The 20,370-nt window shown below is 39.7% G+C and overlaps 1 protein-coding gene across 1 annotated transcript in view; it reads right to left on the bottom strand.

Moving 5' to 3' along the window:
• The window catches only part of rbm33a (RNA binding motif protein 33a), a 159,544-nt gene that overhangs the window by 54,809 nt on the left and 84,365 nt on the right, over window positions 1-20,370 (bottom strand). The window contains exon 15 of the mRNA XM_043691050.1: window positions 16,303-16,629. Within this exon, the coding sequence (XP_043546985.1) occupies window positions 16,303-16,629 (327 nt within the window). The remainder of the gene's footprint in view (window positions 1-16,302; window positions 16,630-20,370) is intronic.

Raw genomic sequence — 20,370 nt, forward strand, 5'->3', positions numbered from 1 at the left:
TGAAGTCAAACTGCACATTAAGACAATGTCACAGCCAGAACTCCGAGAGATGGAATGCAGTGGTGCAGCAAGGCAGTGAAGCTGATCCATACACCTTTAAGTTAGCTCCGGCTGAACAATGGAAGATGCTGGGAAATTTTTAAAAAGTTCATTCTCTCCCTGCAGAAACAATTCGACAGAATGCAATTAGTTCGAAGATGATAATTAAAAGTCGAACAACTACTCACAGTAACTGCTGCTTTCAAAGTAGCCATAAAGTGCAGTCTTTTGTAATTCAAGCACAGGTCGTTCTGCTATAACGGGACAGTTGTGTTCCTCTGCAATCTTGTGCTACAGAAAATCGCTAATAGAAAATCGCTACATCCGCTCAGTAGAAAGTTCATGTTATCTAAACTATGGCCACACTTCATCAATCACATTATAGCCAATTTGCGCTGATGAAACTAGTTATAGCAGAACAACCTGCAAGAAAAGCACACGAAAAATTCATGTGTATATATTCTTCCATTTCATTCAAAAGAGAAAAACACTAAAGAAAACTGGGAAAGGACAGGAGAATAACAAAGTCTCTTGTTCCAGTTAATGAGCCAAGACCTGTTTCGGTGCTATGGAACTAAATAGTCCTTTGTACTGTAAATTTCATAATTCAACATGGATATACAAAATACAATGAATGTAAATATCCCTTGAAAAATTAATGACTTACTTTCTTTGACATTTATGTTATTTTAAAGAAAACTTGGAAACCAATTTACCAACTGAACTATGGTTGTAAATTAATTACAATAAGAGTATGTCTTTCTTATAATTTTCTACATATTAAGCATTGGCAAGGGAAAAGCAGAATTTGATCAAGCATATGGAACTGGCTAGCTTGCAATCCAATATCTGCCATTCTCTCAATTTTTGTATACAAATTACAGCTAACCAGTCAAGCCCAATGTACACAACATATTTTTCCTATTTCATAGAAGCATCCAGTCTTTCGACAGTCCACTGTAATTTTACACCACAATCCAGCAGTGGAATCTTAGTAAACTGCCATGAACCTTTTCACTGGCAACCAATTTCTGTGGAGAAGCGTATAATTTCTGGGTCAGCAGCTGTCATGGATGGATATAAAAAGGAATCAGAGGTAGTGGAGAACTTCAGTGAGTTCCAAGACTAAACACGAAGGCCAAGCTTGCTTTTCTGAGAGGAGAAATCATGTTGGACCAACCTATTGGAATTCTTTGAGGTGGTAACAAGTGCTGTGGATAAGAAGGAGGGATTTGATAAAGTTTCACATCAAAGGCTATCACAGCAAAATAAAAGCTCACGATGTCCAGGGTGACATGTTTGCCTGGATAGAACATGGGTTATTGAACAGAGAGCACAGTGTGCCTCATGCCATAGGGATTGGCATAATTCTATAATTTCTAGAAATGACTTTGATGAGGGAATAAAAAGAATGGTCATAAAGTTTGCTGAGAGCTACTGTCAGGACAAATAGTAAAAGGTCTTTGTCTGAGTAAAGATGCTTCAAAAGAGATGGTGATATCGTGAAAACGTCACTAGACTGGTAATCCAGAACACAGTGTTAATATTCTGGGTACATGGGTTCAAAACCCACCATGCAGATCATGAAATTTGAATTCAATAAAGATCATGAATAAAAAGCTAGTCTAATGGCAACCATGTAACAATTGTCAATTATTGTAGAAATCTGTTTAGATTAGATTAGATTAGATTACTTACAGTGTGGTTAGTTCATGAATATCCTTTAGGTAAGAACATCTGCTGTCATTCCTCGTCTGGCCTACATGTGAAGCCAGACCCAGAGAAATCCAGATGACTCAACTGTGTTCTGGACGATTAGGAACGAACAATGATTGCTGGTCTTGTCAGGAATGCCCACAACCCACGGATGATTTCAAAATAAAGCATTTGGAAAGAGATTGATGACATTAACATAAATTAATGGATGTGATCTGATTGCCATCACATAGACATGGTTGCAAGGTAATTGGATGGTAATTTAAATGGTCATTGGATAGACATATGGATGAAAATGGAACAGTGTAGGTTAGAAAGGCTTCAGATTGGTTTCACAGGTTAGCGCAACATCAAGGATTGAAGGGCCTGAACTGCACTGGAATGTTCGATATAAACTAGTCTGGGATCTGAACATTGACCTGACTGTTCAGAAAACTGGAAGGAAAGGACAGACAGTGTCCCTGCTGATGAAAGAGGAGAGGAGTATTGTGGTGAAAGTGAACCTGGTTTGCAAGGTAAAGATGTAGACATGTTTGATTATAAATAAGTAAGGACATCAGGAAAAACATAGGTTACAGGTGGGACCAGTCCTCAGATACCCCAACAGTAGCTACAATGTAGAAGAGAACATAAATCAAATTGTAATTAAAGCTCGCAAGGAAGTTCTGCAATAATCCAGAGTGGCCTTAATCTTCCTACAGATTGGACAAACCCAATTGGCAAAGGTAGTCAGGGGATTGAGTTTAAAGAATGTATGCAGGATACTTTCTTGAAATAATACTGTGGAAGAGACGATTTTAGACTTGGAGATGAATAGTGAGATAGAATTAATTATTAACCTCACAGCAAATGATTCTTTCAGGAAGAGTGATCATTGCATGCTAAATTGTCTGAAGGCAAGAAACTTGGGACTGAAATTGCGAAAACAAAAGTAATCCCTGCACAGAGGTCGGACAACAAAGTTGACTAAGATCAATTTAAGTCGGGTCAGTAGATATTTATGAAGATAATATTTAGAGAAGTAGTAATGAGAAAGAATTGTCTATCTTCCTCAACAGGAGAAAGTGAGGTCTGCAGATGCTGGAGATCAGAGCTGAAAATGTGTTGCTGGAAAAGCGCAGGTCAGGCAGCATCCAGGGAACAGGAGAATCGACGTTTCGGGCATAAGCCCTTCTTCAAGAATCCTTTCTCAACATAAGAGGAGGCGACAGCCTCATGGATATTATTGCTGGACTATTAATCCAGTGACATAAATAATGTTCTGGGGACACGGGTTCAAGCCCCACCTAGCAAATGGATGAATTTAAATTCAATAAAAATCTGCTGATGATGATGCCATGAAGCTACTGCCAATTTCCAGAAAAACCCATCTAGGTCACAAACATCCTTTAGGGTTGGAAATTGTCATCATTACCTGATCTGGTCTACATGTGACTCCAGACTTCAAAGTAATGTGATTCACACTTAACTGCCCTCTGGGCAATTAGGAATGAGCAATACATTGTAGCTGACACGCTCATCCCATGTCTGAATAAAAAAAATTGAGAAGGAAGAATCATCCATAGCAAACTAAGGAAAATAAAAGATGGCACCAAATTGAAAGACAAGGCATTAAGTTGTGCAGATTAGTGATAGGCCAAGGTTATGGGTAAATGTTTTAAACCTTCAACTGACAGAAAAAAAAGGGGCACCAAATAAATTTTTGAATAAACCATGATGAAATATAAAATCAAAACATTTGTTTATTTAAAAATAAAGTTTCTGAAGTAAATTATGGTCTCAGAGGATGGGAGTAAGAAAGAATGGAAATTAACAATCAGAAAACTGCACTTTGAAATAGAAGAGACTTTGAAGAAATATTTTGCACAGATCAGATATCCCTTCTCTGTATACCCGAAGACTGAAGCAGACTTAACCAGTCCTGTAGACATGCTGACTTTGGGACCTTTGGAAAAATTTTGCGTGGCCCAAACGGATCAAGTTATTTTTCTCAAAAGGTCGAACTCAACATGTCTGCATATATTAAAGAAAACCAGAAATTGCTGGAAAAACTCAGCAGCATCTGTAGATAGAAAGCAGAGTTAATATTTCTGGTCCAGTGATGATTCTTCAGAACTGATTGTAGGTAGGAAAAGGTTGATATATATGTGAAAAGGCTGGGGCGGGGTAAGGAGTTTAAAAAAAAAAGATGGGGCCCATAGAAAAGGCAAAACTGTTGGGCAGATAAAGGAAAGCCTGGGATAATGAATTGCGACTGACAGGGACCATTAGGAGATGACAATGGGTGGGTTTGTGGTAGTAGCCCACATGATGACAAGACCTAGTGTATGGGGTTGGGATAAGGAAATGGGACGAGGTACTAAGCCATAAAATTATTCAACTCAATATTGAGCCCAGAAGACTGCAGAGATCCCAAGTGGAAAATGAGGTGTTGTTCTTTCAGCTTGTGTTGAGCTTTGCTGGAGCATCGCAGCAAGACAGAGACAGAGATTTTAGCCCTGGAGCATAGCGATGTGTTGACATGGCAGGCAATCTGAAGTGACAGGCCTGATCAGGTTAAACCAAGTTGTTTTCCAAAGGGCCATAATAGATCAGAACAGACCCAAACTCCAAAAAATATCCTTTATCCAAAAAATAGTGTTGAGTATTGTTAGAGCTATACTCATCCAGGCAAGTGGACAGCGATCCATCACACTCTTGATGGGTGGTTTATACATGGCTTACAGGATTTGAAGTATCAGGTGAGTTACTCGCCACAGAACCAGGACCAGCCTCTGAACTGCTCTTGCAGATAATGTGCTTAGATGGCTAGTTCAGTTCAATTTCTGGTCAATAGTATCACCCCAAGAATGATGATGGTGGGGAATTCAGCAATAGCATGGCCATTGAGCGTCAAGTGAAGATGGATGGTTTCACTTCTGTGGGAGGTGGTTATTGCACATGTAAGCAATTACCATGCAATGTCATTTGCAACATCAACCCAAGCCTGAACATTGTCCAAGTCTTGTTGCATTTGGATATGCATGTATCAGTATCTGAGGAGTTGCAAATGGTATTCATCACTACGCGATCAGAAAAAACAAAACCCCACTCTGAACTTGTGATGAAAGAATGGTCATTGATGAAGCAGGTGATGATGATTGGGCCAAGGAGGCTACCCAAAGACCCAAGGAACTCCTTTAATGATGTCCTGGGACTTGGATAATTAACCTTCAACAGCATGAACCACTTTTCTTTGAGACAGATTGGACTCCAACAAGTGGAATTTTGTTGGAGTCAAAACATGTCTTTATCTCAAGGGAAGTCACTCTCAGTTCACCATTGGTGTTCAGGTCTTTTGTCCATGTTTGAACTAAGCCTGTAATAAGGTCAGCAGAGTCAGCCTGGAAAAATTCAAATGGAGCATCAGTATGCAGGTTATTGCTAACCAAGAGCTTCTTGAATACACCGTTGACGATCTCATCGCTTTACTGATCACTGGGAATAGACTGATGGAGCAGTAATTGGTCAGATTGAATTTGTCCTGCTTTTTGTTTTGAGGAGATATCCAGGAAATTTTCCACATCATCATGCTGATGCCAGAGTTGCAGCCGTATAAGAACAGCTTGGCTAAAGGCATCACAAGCTGTGCAGGACTAGTCTTAGATCAGATTAGATTACTTAGTGTGGAAACAGCCCCTTTGGCCCAACAAGTCCACACCGACCTGCCGAAGCGTAACCCACCCAGACCCATTCTCCTACATTTACCCCTTCACCTAACACCACGGGCAATTTAGCATGGCCAATTCACCTCACCTGCACATTTTTGGATTGTGGGAGGAAACCGGAGCACCAGGAGAAAACCCACGCAGACACGGGGAGAATGTACAAACTCCACACAGAGAGTCGCCTGAGGCGGGAATTGAACCCAGGTCTCTGGTGCTGTGAGGCAGCAGTGCTAACCACTGTGTCACGGTGCCGCCCACAATGTCTCCAGAACAATACCACAATGCTGTCAGATCCCACAGTCTGTGCAGTATCCTGTGTCTCCAGCCGTGGAGTGAATTTAGTTGAAGTTGGCATCAGTAATGTTGGGACCTCTGGATTATCTGATGGAAACCAATAGGAGACCCACTCACTGATTATTTATTTGGCAGCTTCATATTATCAATTTAAGTAGTTTTCAATTGTTTAAATGGCTGTAAAACTGCTGAAAAGAGTGGGCCCAAAAACACACGGGCTAACAACAGCAGTCATTAAAGGTAAGGTACCTCAGCTTCAATGGTGCAGGTGAATCAAGATTTTGAACACAAATGAACTCAGCAGGTCCTCTTTTTAGTCACAGTTAAACCTTATTGATCTACTGATTTCATGGTATTGTTAAGATGCTCAAATCTAGCTGACTGAACAGAGCTTCTCTAAAAGATGTGTGTTCTTGATGCTTCTGAGTAAGATAGAAACCAATGCAATCATATGGAGGACACAACCTGTCAAAAGCCCACATTAATTAAAATAGACATTAACACCGAGAGACATAATTTTATTATTTGCTACCAGTGATGACTAACTACTGTGTGTTTCCAGAATCCTCAGTTTTCTTTCATTTCCTTACTTCTGTCTTGTTCCCCAATTGGTCCATTTTAAAACTCTTGGTGCCCCCAATAAGGTTCCCTCAATTGCATTTATATTCTTTATTGTTAGGGCAGAACTATTACAGGAGAAAAATGAAATGCCAGGACTCCACAGGAAGTTCAGAAATGCAAATATCTTCCTCTTAATGTTTTTGAATTCATACTGCTTTGTGGAGGGCAGGTGAAGGACAGCACTGTTGTGCTTTAGTTAGCAGGTATTATAACACTTTACCTTTTCTTCCCCCATCTTTGTGTTCTAATTTTTCAGCATTTACTAATTTTATAAAATTCAAAAATTAAAGCTGGGGCACTTTTTTTTTAGGTCAAGGGAAAACTAATAATACAAAAAGAAAAAAAACTGTATTTCTTTTTCCTGGCTTGGAAATTCCTGGCCAGCATCCAAATTCTGCATAATAACCTCCATGTAGATTTCTTCTATCTTGCTTCCTTAAAGTGAGAGCTAAGCAAATGGCAGATTGCAAAAGTGAGTAAAAGAAAATATCTATTACCAGTTAAGTTTATTTTGAACCTTATGGTTACTGTAATTAGTTTGCACAGAACAGTAGTTTGCACGCAAGTCACTCTTCATAACACCATTGTTTGTGTTTAATTAACTTTTTATTTGACACCTGTGAAAAACCATTCAGAATCCTAAGCCCAATTTTAATTTTTTGGTGCAAGATCAACTTGGAAAGGAGAGGTCAAGTGACAGTGTTATGGCTTCACAATTTGATTGTGGTCATGAAAATGGAGTGCGCTCTCACCAAGGAATGCTCAAGAATTGATTTTAGGATCAAAAGAATCTCACTACTGGAACTCAAAATAACCTTCAAAAAAATTAGCAATGTTTCTTGTGTAATCTTTTTCAGGACCTGGAAACTTCTTATGCCAGCTTTTTGGCTCTCAAATGGAAGTGCTCATTAACAAAGGAAGAAATATCTGGAGAGTTCAGCAGGTCTGGCAGCATCTGTGGAGGGAAAGCATTCAGTGACCCAAATCATCAGCTCTGCTTTCTCTCCAAAAATGCTGCCAGATTTGCTGAATTCCTCCAGCTTTTTCAGTTTTTATTTCATTTTTCTAGCATCTGCAGTTCTTGCTTTTTTCCTTTGGCATAATTCATTAATTATACTGCCCCAAGTCCCCAACTTCACTGTGTTAAACTAGTACTGGAGCATTCACGAGGTATTTAGATTCTGACTTTCACACGTTAATGAAGCTTAGTGAAAGAAACTATTTATTGGAAATGTGGAACATCAAAGATGTTACTGGAAACAAACAAGCCAAGCTGAAGAAATAGTAAGCTAAAATGAACACTTGCCATTTGTATTAAGTAGGGAAAATATGCAAAATACCAGAAGTTCTACAAAAATGGTATTAAGAATCTATGGATGACCATGAAATCATTGCCAATTGTTGGAAAAACTAATAGCTTAAAGGGAAGGAAATTGGAGGAAATCTGCCATTCTCACTTGTTCTATCATACATGTGACTCCAGACACAGAGCAATGTGACTCTCAACTGCCCTCTGAAATTGCCTAGTGAGTCATTCAGCCTTACCAATCACCAAGAAGTCTCAAGGAAGAAATGAAACGATTCAGATTATCTGGCATCGACCTAGACACCGGAAAAGACAAAGGCAAAAGCTGGCTGAACTAATGCCCTGTACAGCTGCAATGTGACCTCCCAACTCCTGTACTCAACACAGTGACCAATAAAGGAAAGCATACCAACAGCCTTCTTCACTATCTTATCTATCTGTGACTCCACTTTCAAGGAACTATGAACCTGCACTCCAAAATCTCTTTGTTCAGCAACACCTCCCAGGACCTTACCATTACGTGTATAAGTCCTGTTCTGATTTGCCTTTCCAAAATGCAGCACTCCACATGTATCTAAATTAAATTCCAACAGTCAATCCTTGACCCACTGGCCCATCTGATCAAGATCATGTTGTACTCTGTGCAATTCTCCTAGAAGAAAAACGTTGTGAAACTTGAAAGGGTTCAGAAAAGATGTACGAGGATGCTGCCAGGGTCAGAGGATTTGAGCTGTAGAGAGAGGCTGAATCGGCTGAGGCTATTTTCCCTGGAGCTTTGGAGGCTGAGGAATGACCTTACAAGTTTATAAAATGAGGGGCATGGATAGAACAAATAGGCGAGGTCTTTTTGCTGGGTTGGGGGGAGTCTAAAACTAGAGGGCAGAGGTTTAAGGAGAGAGGAGGAAGATATAAAAGGGATCTAAGAGGCAAAGAGTGATGCATTTATGGAATAAGCTGCCAGAGGAAGTGGTGGTCGGTACAATTATAACAATTAAAAGGCATCTGGATGGGTATGTGAATAGGAAGGATTCAGAGGAATATGGGCCAAATGCTGGCTCATGGGACGAGATGAATTTAGAATACCTGGTCAGCATGGACGAGTTGGACCAAAGGGTCTATTTCCATGCTGTACACCTGTGACTCTAAGTTTTGTTGATAAATTTGTCAATTTTAAATCAACAACCTGTGCATATTACTCAATTACAATTTAGTTAAATTGTGAATGTGCATCCTTTATATAGAATTTTTAGTCACAGTCTTGAAGGAAAAGTCAACTTAATTAAATTATTATTTTATTGTTGGTGCTTTAATGGAACTTAATTAGTTGTGAAGAGATATGCCCTGAGCAATATTGGGACTTAGTCAAGTGATGCTGTGGTCAGTAGCACAATTGACAGGTGAAAAGTTCTGTAGGCTTTTGAATGCAGATTTTCACTTAGCCAGTGTTTCATACAGTGTGGCAGCCTCTAAAGGTTACCTGATAGCATAGCAAGAAACAGCAATGCTCTTTCATCAAACTGAATAATCCTCAGAGACATGCAAAGTTTACCACAGGAAGTGCAAAGCAGGAGCTATAACTTAAATTTCAATCACATACAAACAGCAGACCAACTGTTTCGGATAAACAGAAGGACCTAAGAGATAGACAACGTTTTAAAAATTTAATAACGGCCATTTGTAGTATAAGTATTGAGTCTTCACATTCTCTGAAAAATTAAATTGCAGAGTTTAAAAAAGTAGTTTTGTTGTAACTTTCTCATACCATTAAAACAAAATTAGCACTGAATACACCAACCCTACATCTTACGGTGTCTTTCATGGAAAACATATGGGTTAGGTAGCCAAAATTCACACCACTGCTTCACTTTCAATTCCAAGATGAGAACTGGGAGAAGCAAGACATATCTGTCAGCATCTTTCTGATTTGTGGATTTGAATACAATGTACTGTCTAACGTACTCCATAATACTGGGAAGTACAATGAATTTCACTTTTATTAAGAGGACGTCTTTGACTGGGGTAGGGAAGGCTGGTTTGAACAAAAAAATAAGCACGACAAAGACAATGCCTGCATGATTATTTCAGAAGTGCTGGTACTACCCTTTAGATGAGGTCACTTCTACATGCCAATTGCTGGGCACAGTTTTTGAAATTGTCAAAAATAGTAAAGTTAGACCAATTTGTCTAATGTATTCAAATAATTCCGGTATATTCCCAAACAACATAGCCATCTGAACTTCATACAAAAGATAACACAGAGACTCGAAGACAAAACTGGTAGATGCCTGAAGTGAACAAGTATCTGCTGTCAAAAATGTGACATGTTGAGATCGGGGTTCTTAGATGTCTGCCTGCGCAATTTTCAAATGCGCATTCTTCAGCATTGAGTTCATGTTTAGATTAGAATGTCAGCTAGTATCTTGCTCGAGGGAAATTCTTCAACCCACCGGGAGAAGTGGCATCATAGGTTGACCAATGGATATTCTGCTCCTATTATTTATCAGTGAGCTCCTCATTTCATTATCACTCATTGATCAATCACTGGAACTGAATTACACTATATGATACATTTACTCGGCGGACAAAGCAATTCCCTTAAATTGGCTGGAGCTGGAGAAAGTGGAAACTGAAAAAAAAAGCAAGGTGATACATGAATAGGCCACAAGAATTGAATTTTGTAGATATTTGCAGTTAGAAAAGAACTACAGGCAACACAGATCAAAACTATGCCTGATTGCCAAATTCCACATTTCAGCACAGATGCCAATTCCTGTGGAACAGAGAGCAACTTACACTGCTTGTAGACAAAGCACTCCACAATGAAGAAGATGCACCAAATAAAGTCTTCTGTCATTTCAGAAAGCTGGAACTTGCCTGTCTACTGAAATAAATTATAACAGAGTGCTTATTTATAGAGTTTGGGGAAGAGCCAAAAGCATTTTTATGCAAAGTAATTTCCTGAACATATTTCTCCACCAGCCATTTTATAGATAAATTAACACTCCCTTTCTGGAATTGATCCCGAAGTTGCAAGTGGCAAGGTGCTCAATTCTTTAGCAATCAGCAATTAAACACGACCTTTATTGAAGGATCCCCCTGTGGAGCTCTTCCACTGAGAACAGGAATCTGAGAATTGATTGCCTTGGAATAGAGATCAGACTTTGTCTTTAGCTCCTACACAACACAGTCAATTAAAACAGCCAAGCCCAAGATAGCATGCAGAAAGGCACCGATTTAAAATACCTGCCAAATGCAGTATGCAAAGTGTTTCAACAAAAAATACTGAATGCCTCAACGCAACTTAAAATTTATTGCTTGAATGAAATTGTCTTATTTAGTATATTATGTTTTGTGATTTTGTAATTTTTCAAGAGTGAGCAGGGACATGACGTGAACTTTTACTAAATTAATGGAAGCTAATACGCTAAGTCAATCATTCTCCATGACCTTCTCTCCATTTCTGGTGGATCATTCTCATTACCTATATCACTCTACTTCCTTCTCATAGTTGAGTGAAACAGAAGTGACATCTGCCCACATACCAGATAGCTGCACAATCTCTCCACATAACATTAACTCAGAAATCTACAAAGCATTTTTGCATATTATTACTTCGAGAACAATTTTCATTATCTTTGCCACCATAAGGGAACAATAAAGTCACCATAGTCTCAGAGGACCATAGGTTGACTCTCTCATTAGACAGATAACTCGTGGCAGTTAACTTGAGGACCAACATACGTAAGGCAGGACCTTTATGATGATCTCAGCTGGTACGGGAATTGAACGTACTGTTGGATCACTCAGCATCACAAAGCAGCTAACCAGCCAAGTAACCCTAGCAAAGACTGAGTGTATACTAAATATCCCCAATAGCTGACCAATTTTAAAAATTCCTCAACAGAATGCAGGCATCACTGGGTGAGCTAGCTCTTATTGCCCATCCCAAACTGCCCCTAACAAGATGGTAGTGAGCTACCTTCTTACATAGATCATACAACAGTACAGCCAGGAACAGACCCTTCAGCACACCATGTCTGTGCCAACCATGCTGCCATTCTAAACTAATCTCACCTGCCTGCACATGGTCTGTATCTCTTTATTCCCTGCTTGAACCACTGCTGTAAATCTGGTGTAGATAAGCCCACAGTACTGTAAGGGAGTTGTGGGATTTGAAACCAGTAAAGACAGGGATTACTGTTAAAGAAAAAAGGGGTTGGTGGCGAGAGATGTGCTGGCAAGAGATTAGCCAGTCTGTATCAGATCTCTACATTGAAGAGGACTGTGTTACCTCTGGATTATTTTTCATTGTAGTTTGCCATGAAAGCATCCTCCTTTTGGCTTTGGCCTCCAACAATATTCTGACCATGTATAAACTTCAGAAATTGGGTAAAATTCTAATCATCAGCCTTAAGTGCTAAGGAGAGGCATGCACTTCATCACTTTTGACTTGAGGATGGAGAAAAGACCAATGCAGGAAGCTCACCATGACACTGATGGGGAGGAAAGTTCAGGTTGTTTATGTGCAGTCTGAGGGGGCATACTTATTGATTTTATTTTTCAAAGTTTATTTGTGGAGTGTGACCATCACTGTCAATGGATCTTTGGTGAATTTCTGTGGTACATCTTGTAGATAGTAGCAACAGTGTATACCGAGTGTTGATGTAGATTGAATAATCATTTGTGGATGTGGACCCAATTAAGCAAGCTGCTTTGTCCTGAATGGCGTCAAGCTTCTTGAGCGCTGCTGGAACTGCACCTGCCCAGGCAAGTGGGGAGTACTCCATCACACTTCTTACTTGTGCCTTGTAAACGGTGGGGACAAGCTTTAGTGTGTCAGTTCGTGAATTACACTTTGCAGTATTTCTCGATTCTGGCCTGTTCTTGTAGCTAATGTATTTATATGGCAAGTCCAGTTAAGTTTCAGGCCAATGGTAACCTCACAGGATGTTGATAGTCGGGATTCGGTGATGGCGACGCCATTGAATGTAAAGGTAATTATTGCCTCTTATTGAAGATAGTCACAGCCTGGCATTTGTGTTCTGCAAATGTTACTTGCCACTTGTCAGCTCAAGCCTGGGATATTATCCAGGATGTACACGTTTGAACATGGGCTTCTTCAGTATCTGAGTCACCGCAAGTGGTGCTGAATGTTGGCAATCATTGGCGAAAATCCTCACTTCTGACCTTATGATGGAGGGAAAGTTACTGATGAAACAGCTAAAGATGGTTGGGCCGAGAGCACTTCCTTGAGGATCTCCTTCAGAGATGCCTTGGAGCTGAGATGACTGTCTTCAATAACCAAAACCATCTTGCTATTTGCCAGGCATGACTGTAACCAGTGGAGAGCTTTCCCTAATTTCCACTGATTCCAGTTTTGCGACGGCTCCTTGATACCGCACTCAGTCAAATGCAGCCTTGATGCCAAGGGTTGTAACTTTCACCTCACCTCTGGAATTCAGCAGTTTTGTTCATATTTGAACAAAATCTGTAATGAGGTCAAGAGCTTCTTAACGGAATCCAAACTGGGCTGGCCTCAGATAATGAAAGACTATTTTGGGCTTCTCTATAGTTCAATCGCCTGCTGCAACTAATTAATGCTTAAAATGAGACAGGGTTGGTTTTCTAAGTGTCAGACTTGGATATGTTAACATTTCTAAATTGGTAGGGGCCAAATCTTTATATTTCCTCATTGACAGCACTGTGGAAATACCTTTACCAGATTAACTACTGTGATTCAAGGAGGCAGCACAAGGCTCTTAACACCAAGAATTGATTGTTTTAGCGACAATGCCATATGCAATAAACATACTAAAAAGGAAACTACGTAATTAGTTCAAGGTGGACATAATGAACCTAGCCAAAGTGATGTCAGCAAGTTATTTATTTAAAGAATGATCAATATCTGGAAATAAACTCCATGATAGAGAAGTAGAAGTGATTGTACAAAAAATTCCAGAGACCTGGATTCTACAACACATTTCACAATCACAGGATATCTTAAGGCACTTTACAACTAATGATGCATTTTTAAAATTTGGCCATGGTTATAATTTAAGGAATGCAGCTGCCAAACCACACACAGAAGAGCTTCCACAAACAGTAATATGCTAACAACCAGATAATGGGAGTGGTGGTTACATGACTGGATTAGTGGTACAGAGATCCAGGCTAATGATGTGAGGACATGGGTCCTCAGATGGGCCCAAATGGCACTGGTAAAATTTGAATTTAATAAAATAAATAAGTGCAATGGGGACCATGTAGTTCACCAGTATCAATCATTGTTTAAAAAAAAAAAACTGGTTCACAAATGACTTTTAGGGAAGGACATCTGCTATCATCATCTGGTCTGACCTTCATGTGATTCCAGACCTATAGCAATATGGTTGACTGTTAACTTATCTCTGAAATGGTCTAGCAAGCCACTCAATAGAATGGTAATTATGGATGGGCATCTAACTGAGTGGCAAGACAACTCTGATTACCAAATTGTTATCACAGAGGAAGCAACAGGCCCTCTACACTTTTAAACTGAAAACGAAGCTCCATTGACACTGTTCCCATCAAATAAATACTCTCAGGACCAGTACAAAACAGGGTTAGGTACCGAGTAAAGCTCCACTACGGTTTTAATATGAAAGCAAACTGAAAGTAAAGCTCATTGAACACTGTCTCCATCAAAGATTCCCAGGACAGGGGCAGCATGGTGTTAGACGCAGAGTAAACATCCCTCAACTCTTTCAATAGGGAAGTCAAAAATATTCTGGATTAGTGGTGCTGGAAGAGCACAGCAGTTCAGGCAGCATCCAAGGAGCAGTGAAATCGACGTTTCGGGCAAAAGCTCTTCATCAAAATAGTTAAAATCAACTATTGCTGGGGCACCATATCAAATAACACAAATTAATAATTGAACAGAAGCTTTTACACCGAGATTTACAAAATTCAAACAATATTGGTGCTGCGTGATGCCCACCAGTCTCTAAACACCTTATATTGTGCTGGTGAGCACTGCACGCTCCCTCTCCAGGAACATCAGAGCATGGTTGCAAATGCGAAAGAGGGGCAGACAGTCCCCTCCATTGACCCACTGTTTGGACTGCAGACCAGGACTGTGGGGCTAAAGTTGAACTAAAATTTAAGGTGCAACCCCTTCAAAAAACTATCATGCTCCTTTGACCCGCCATTGTCTTAGTGGGGGGCAGAACAGGCTCAAGGGGTCCAATAGCTTTTCCTGCTCCAAATTCATAAGTTGCCTGCAATTTCAAAGTGAAATTTGAAATGAAGCATCCACTCTTCAATGTGATTCCACAACTGGCCCGCACTTACTGATCAATCTTGAGTGACCTTTCCCCTAAGCTGCAAGGGGGAATGTCCAATTTTGGAAGCCTCTGTTATGCAAGGACCTTGCAGTACCATGCAGTAGAAAATTACAGGGAATGTAGATCCTGAATGCACTAACTGCTAAGCTAACAACCAATCTAAAATAATCCTTAGACTCATTCACACTTGACAGAAGCGACATACATTCACACACAGGCACACAGTCTCTATGAACTCTAAAATTATGAGCATGTCTTGTGCATTTGAACAATTATCCAGGAGTCTGAGTACTTACACTCCTAACTCCTCTTCCTGTGACATTGAAAATTCAACTCTGATTCAGCAACCAGTTAACATTCATTTTCCACAACAGTGAAAACTGTTGGGAACATTTGAGATTTTGCATTTGTCCTGATGAAAAAGCTTCAGCAACATGTCTCCCTTTTCAGCACTATCACGCAAGTGATATTTTGTCAGCTGAAGTTTCCAAAAAAATCAAGTCATTCAGATTTCACGGTACGACAGTGCAACAATTCACAATTTCTAAGATACACTCCCTGTTAGAAATGGGTCACTTTGATCGAAATGGGTGACTGCCTGAGGCCCCAAGGCTGTAGGTCTAACCGCACTATCGCATGGTTGCTCAAATTAACAAGCTGCTTATATGGCCATAAAACAAATCCCACACTTTAACACCTGAATCTTTAACTACAAAAGAAACAAATGATTGCTAGCCAGTAAAAATCTCTGTTTGGTTACAGTGGACTCAATTTCACAAGTGATACAAGCTGAATACAAAGCAAATTCTGAAGAGCTGTCATATCATTAAGGTAATGAGCAAACAATTAATCTAATATGGTCAAAAATCATCATAAATTTCTTTACTCATCCTACACTAAATTAAGCAAACATGAAAAAAATTTGAATGGTGGCTCACTCACATTGAAACTCGGTGATTTTGCATAAATATAGACCTAGGCTTGTAGGCAACTCGGCATACTCTGCCATGACAGAAATGCAAAATGTGTTTCTCGCACTTAAACTGTACCAACAATTTCATCCAAAACTGATAATACAAAGCATTAGTGAAATAATCAGTTTAAAAGATAAACTATTGATATTACCTTCCATTTTGTCAAGCTCACGCAATTCTTAATACCAACTGTTGTACATTTCACATGAATAAAATTGAGAATCTGAAATCAGTCACCCTGCTTGAATCCACTAATTATTTTCAACTAACTTTTGCAGAGTTTCAAAGAATTAGTTGACAAATATGTTTGAGAAAATTCTGACCTCTATTACTGTAGAATCCTGTGACATGGGCTTTTGTTTCTTGATTTTTTGCTGCAAGTTCTTCTGCGGCACCCTCACCCCTGGGGAACCTTGAAGAGAAGGTGCACTTTGAGCAGTCTGTTTCACACGTGAAGAGGTTACAACTGAGGCTGTGGGTTTAGTCCCAGAAACTGATGCAGTTTGAGCAGCAGGAGCTGACAAAGGGCGATGATGTCTTACACTACTGTTATGAGGCGCAATAGGCAATTCACGAAGATTGCTATTGCGTTGAACAGATGTCTGAAATTGATTTGGTAGCTTATTCATGTTTTGAATTCCAGGTATATTCTGCAGATAAAAAAAAACAAAATAATCTGTAATTCCAATGGAAGCTGATACATCAGTTGAAGAATAAAGCTTTTAAAACGTTCCATAATTAAACAAAGACTAAGCAATTTGAATTTGTGAATGAAAACTTGTTAAACAGCAAGTTTTCAAAAATGTTTTTATGCAGCTAATTTAATAATTTGGCAGTGCAGCAGTAGCATTGGAGACTAGAGCATAAATCTATCGTAAAGAGCAGCAGCGAAGATTCAGAACAGAAGATTCCATGCTCGATCTCAATGTTGAAGTAACTAATCTCAGTAAGGCGAAACTTACATTTCCACAATTCAGAATGAGGAAACAGAAAAATGGTCATCAGCAGGATAAAGTAATTTAGGGCTCTTAAGTCAATTGACCCAATTTTTACCTCTCCCACACACTGCTCCAACCGACTGGAGAGGGAGCAATGGAGGGTGGGTTAAAATCGATTTCACATACTGATTAAACTCTCAAATGAAAATGTGTATTTGTGACTCTGCATTCCAAGATAGATTTCAAGCCTTTTTGCAAGGGGAGAAAATTAGAAAGAAACTAAAGGGACAGGAATGTAAACTCATGCCAAAAAGTGATTTGTGAACTGAAAGCAATTTAATTTTCTGCTTCAAATAAATTATAGAAAGCAAAGATAGTAATTTGAACATTAATGTTTAACTGACTTTGTGAAAAGAGGTTAATAAGAGAGATTTTAGAACAAATAATTTAGCAACTTTCTTTTTAAGAATAGTACCATTTCCACACAGATTGTTGGTGTTAATAGAAAATAATTTAAATAGGTTGTTTCCGCAGGCATTGAGAACACAGTGTGCACTGGAGAGGTAATTAGGTTGAGACAATTGCAATTTATTTGTAGTTTAGAGTTAGGAATTAGATTAGGAATTTCAAGTTATAAGGTCATCCACAGGGCACATGAAGACTTAACATAAAAGGTATGGTAGATAATGAATTCAATAGCAGAGTCTGCTAAAACATGCATTGGTGTGATGTGACATGATGAAATCACGACAAATTAACCATAAAACATAACAGGTTTGTTACAGCAACTTGAATTTGCCTTTAACATAGAAAACATCCTTAACGCTTCACAGAAGCAAAAACAGAGGGGAAAAGAAAGACCTGTACTAAGCCAATGGTGCAGACATTAGAAAGGGTCTGAAAGAAAGTTTGATCAGAGTGATTAGTACAAAATAGAACCCTTCCTATCATGAAACGTACAAAAATGGTATAGGAAGGACTCAATATTTGGTATTATTTCCAAAGTGCCCATCATTCAATTACCAACTATCAAAGTCCTATCAAAAACAACTTTTATTTTCAGTCACGGCAATTACAAATTACACACAAAATCATTTCATGTGGAAAGAGAGAGGCTGCACCAAAAACATTGACATCATATTATATTCATTTCTAAAGCGCAGCCTGTGAAATTAAAGTAACAGACTGGAAGATGTCAGACAGTGGTGTTCCCCAATGCTAAGTGCTTGGGGCACCTTTTCTTTGATTTGTGAAAAATGACTTAGATATTGGAATACAAACTAAAATCCCCAGTTTGCTTATTCCAAACGTGGGTGTGGGATAAACGGAGAGGTTGATAAAAACTGACTGCAAGACGACATTGATAGACCAACACAAGGGGAAGCAAGATAGAATGTAAAACTGAAAGCATAGAGGATGCAATACAAACTAACTGGCACACATCTAAGACGACTACAGGATCTAGGGGTTGAAACACGACATGAAAGATATTGGACGAATAATAAAGAAAGCATACAGAGCTTGGTCTCATAAATTGAGGCAGTGTACAAAAGCGTGGAAGTTTTTCTGAATTTTTAATGAGGTTCTATCTTCCTCACAACTGGAATAATGTGCACATGCCTGGTACAATGCTTGAGGAGGATCCCCAATGAGAGTATGCATGAAATTTATTAGACTGGTTCCAGGGATGAAGGGTTTTTCCTGACAGACATTTGCTCATGCCTCGCAATCACACCTCAGTAAACATCAGGACCAGACCTCAATCACAATGTCTAAACTTAGACTTTCAATTCAACAACAATTAAAAATAAAAAAGATGAAGGAATTTCATTTCGCTGTAACTCTCAAATAAGAAATAACATTTGAAGTAATGGGGTCCACACTTGTAAAAGTAAAATTTTCAGAGCCCAGGAGATTATTACAAGTATACAAAGGCACATTTTCCACACAAGTCAGTCAACTTCTGGAAAATTAACAATCCTCACACCTACTTTCCTGCTCCTTCCCATAACCCTAAATTCCCCAACTGATACAGAATCTATGTCAGTTTATACCATGACTCTGTACTACCGAGTGCGGTGGGGGCAGAGTTCTAAGGACATTCAACCCTCAAAAACTAAAATCCTCATTTCAGTCATAAATTGGCATCCTTTAATTCTGAGACTTTACCTTCTGGCTGTGGACTCTCTCATGAGCATAACTATGCCCTCACCTGGGATTCAGGGTTAGCTTGCCAATTGGATACAAAATTGGGTTAACAGCAGGAGGCAGAGAATGGTGGAATGTTGTTTCTTGGACTGAAGGCCTATTACAAATGGCAGTCCACAGGAAAAAGTGCTGGGTCCACTTTTGTTTGGCATTCATAGAACATTACAGCACAGTACAGGCCCTTTGGCCGTCGATGTTGCAACGAACTGTGAAACCAATCTGAAGCCTATCTAGCTCACACTATCCCATTTTAATCCACGTTTATCCAATGACCATTTACATGCCCTAAAAGTTGGCAAGTCTACTATTGTTGCAGGCAGTGCATTCCACCCCCCTACCACTGAGTAAAGAACCTACCTCTGACATCTCTCCTACATCTATCACCGCTCAATATAAAGCTATGTCCCCTCGTGCTAGCCATCACCATCCGAGGAAAATGGCCCTCAGTGTCCACTCTATCTAACCCTCTGATTATCTTATATGTCTCAATTAAGTCACCTCTCAACCTTCTTCTAATGAAAACAGTCTTAAGTCCCTCAGCCTTTCCTCATAAGACCATCCCTCCACACCAGGCAACATCCTAGTAGATCTCTTCTGCTCCCATTCCAAAGCTTCCACATCCACAGCAGGGGGACGTGACGAAGACCAGAGGGGCAGCCGGGAAGGAAAGCAGTGAGTATACAGACTCACCCTTCGACGCCAACGGTCACTTTGAGTGCAAGCAGCAGCTAAGGTAAGACAGTTTGTTTTAAAATTACTTACCGGTAGCGGGCAGCGGTTTTTTTTTTCTCTTTACAGAAAGAGCGGGAGCAGCAGGGGGAAGTGACGAAGACCAGAGGGGCAGCTGGGTAGGTTTTTTTTTCCCTTTAAAAGCGCGCAGGAGAAGAACCCGAGGCACTACAGAGGTAGTGTCTCCCAACCGCCCTCCTCCTCTAACCTAAATAATAAGACCCGTTGTGGTAAGTAGGTAAGTGCTGCATTTTGCTTATTGTATTCTTTAGACCCAGTTTTATTTTTTAAAAAAGGTTACTTTCAGAGGGATGGCAGTGAAGGCAGTGCAATGTTCCTCTTGCAACATGTTTGAGGTGAGGGATGCCATGGACGTCCCTGCTGATTACGCTTGCAGGAAGTGCACCCATCTCCAGCTCCTCCAAGACCGTGCTAGGGAACTGGAGCTGGAGTTGGATGAACTTAGGATCATTCGGGAGGCAGAGGGGGTCATAGATCGGAGCTTGAGGGAAGTAG

This window comes from Chiloscyllium plagiosum, chromosome 5, assembly GCF_004010195.1.
Source record: "Chiloscyllium plagiosum isolate BGI_BamShark_2017 chromosome 5, ASM401019v2, whole genome shotgun sequence".
In the NCBI taxonomy this organism is placed as follows: Eukaryota; Metazoa; Chordata; class Chondrichthyes; order Orectolobiformes; family Hemiscylliidae; genus Chiloscyllium; species Chiloscyllium plagiosum.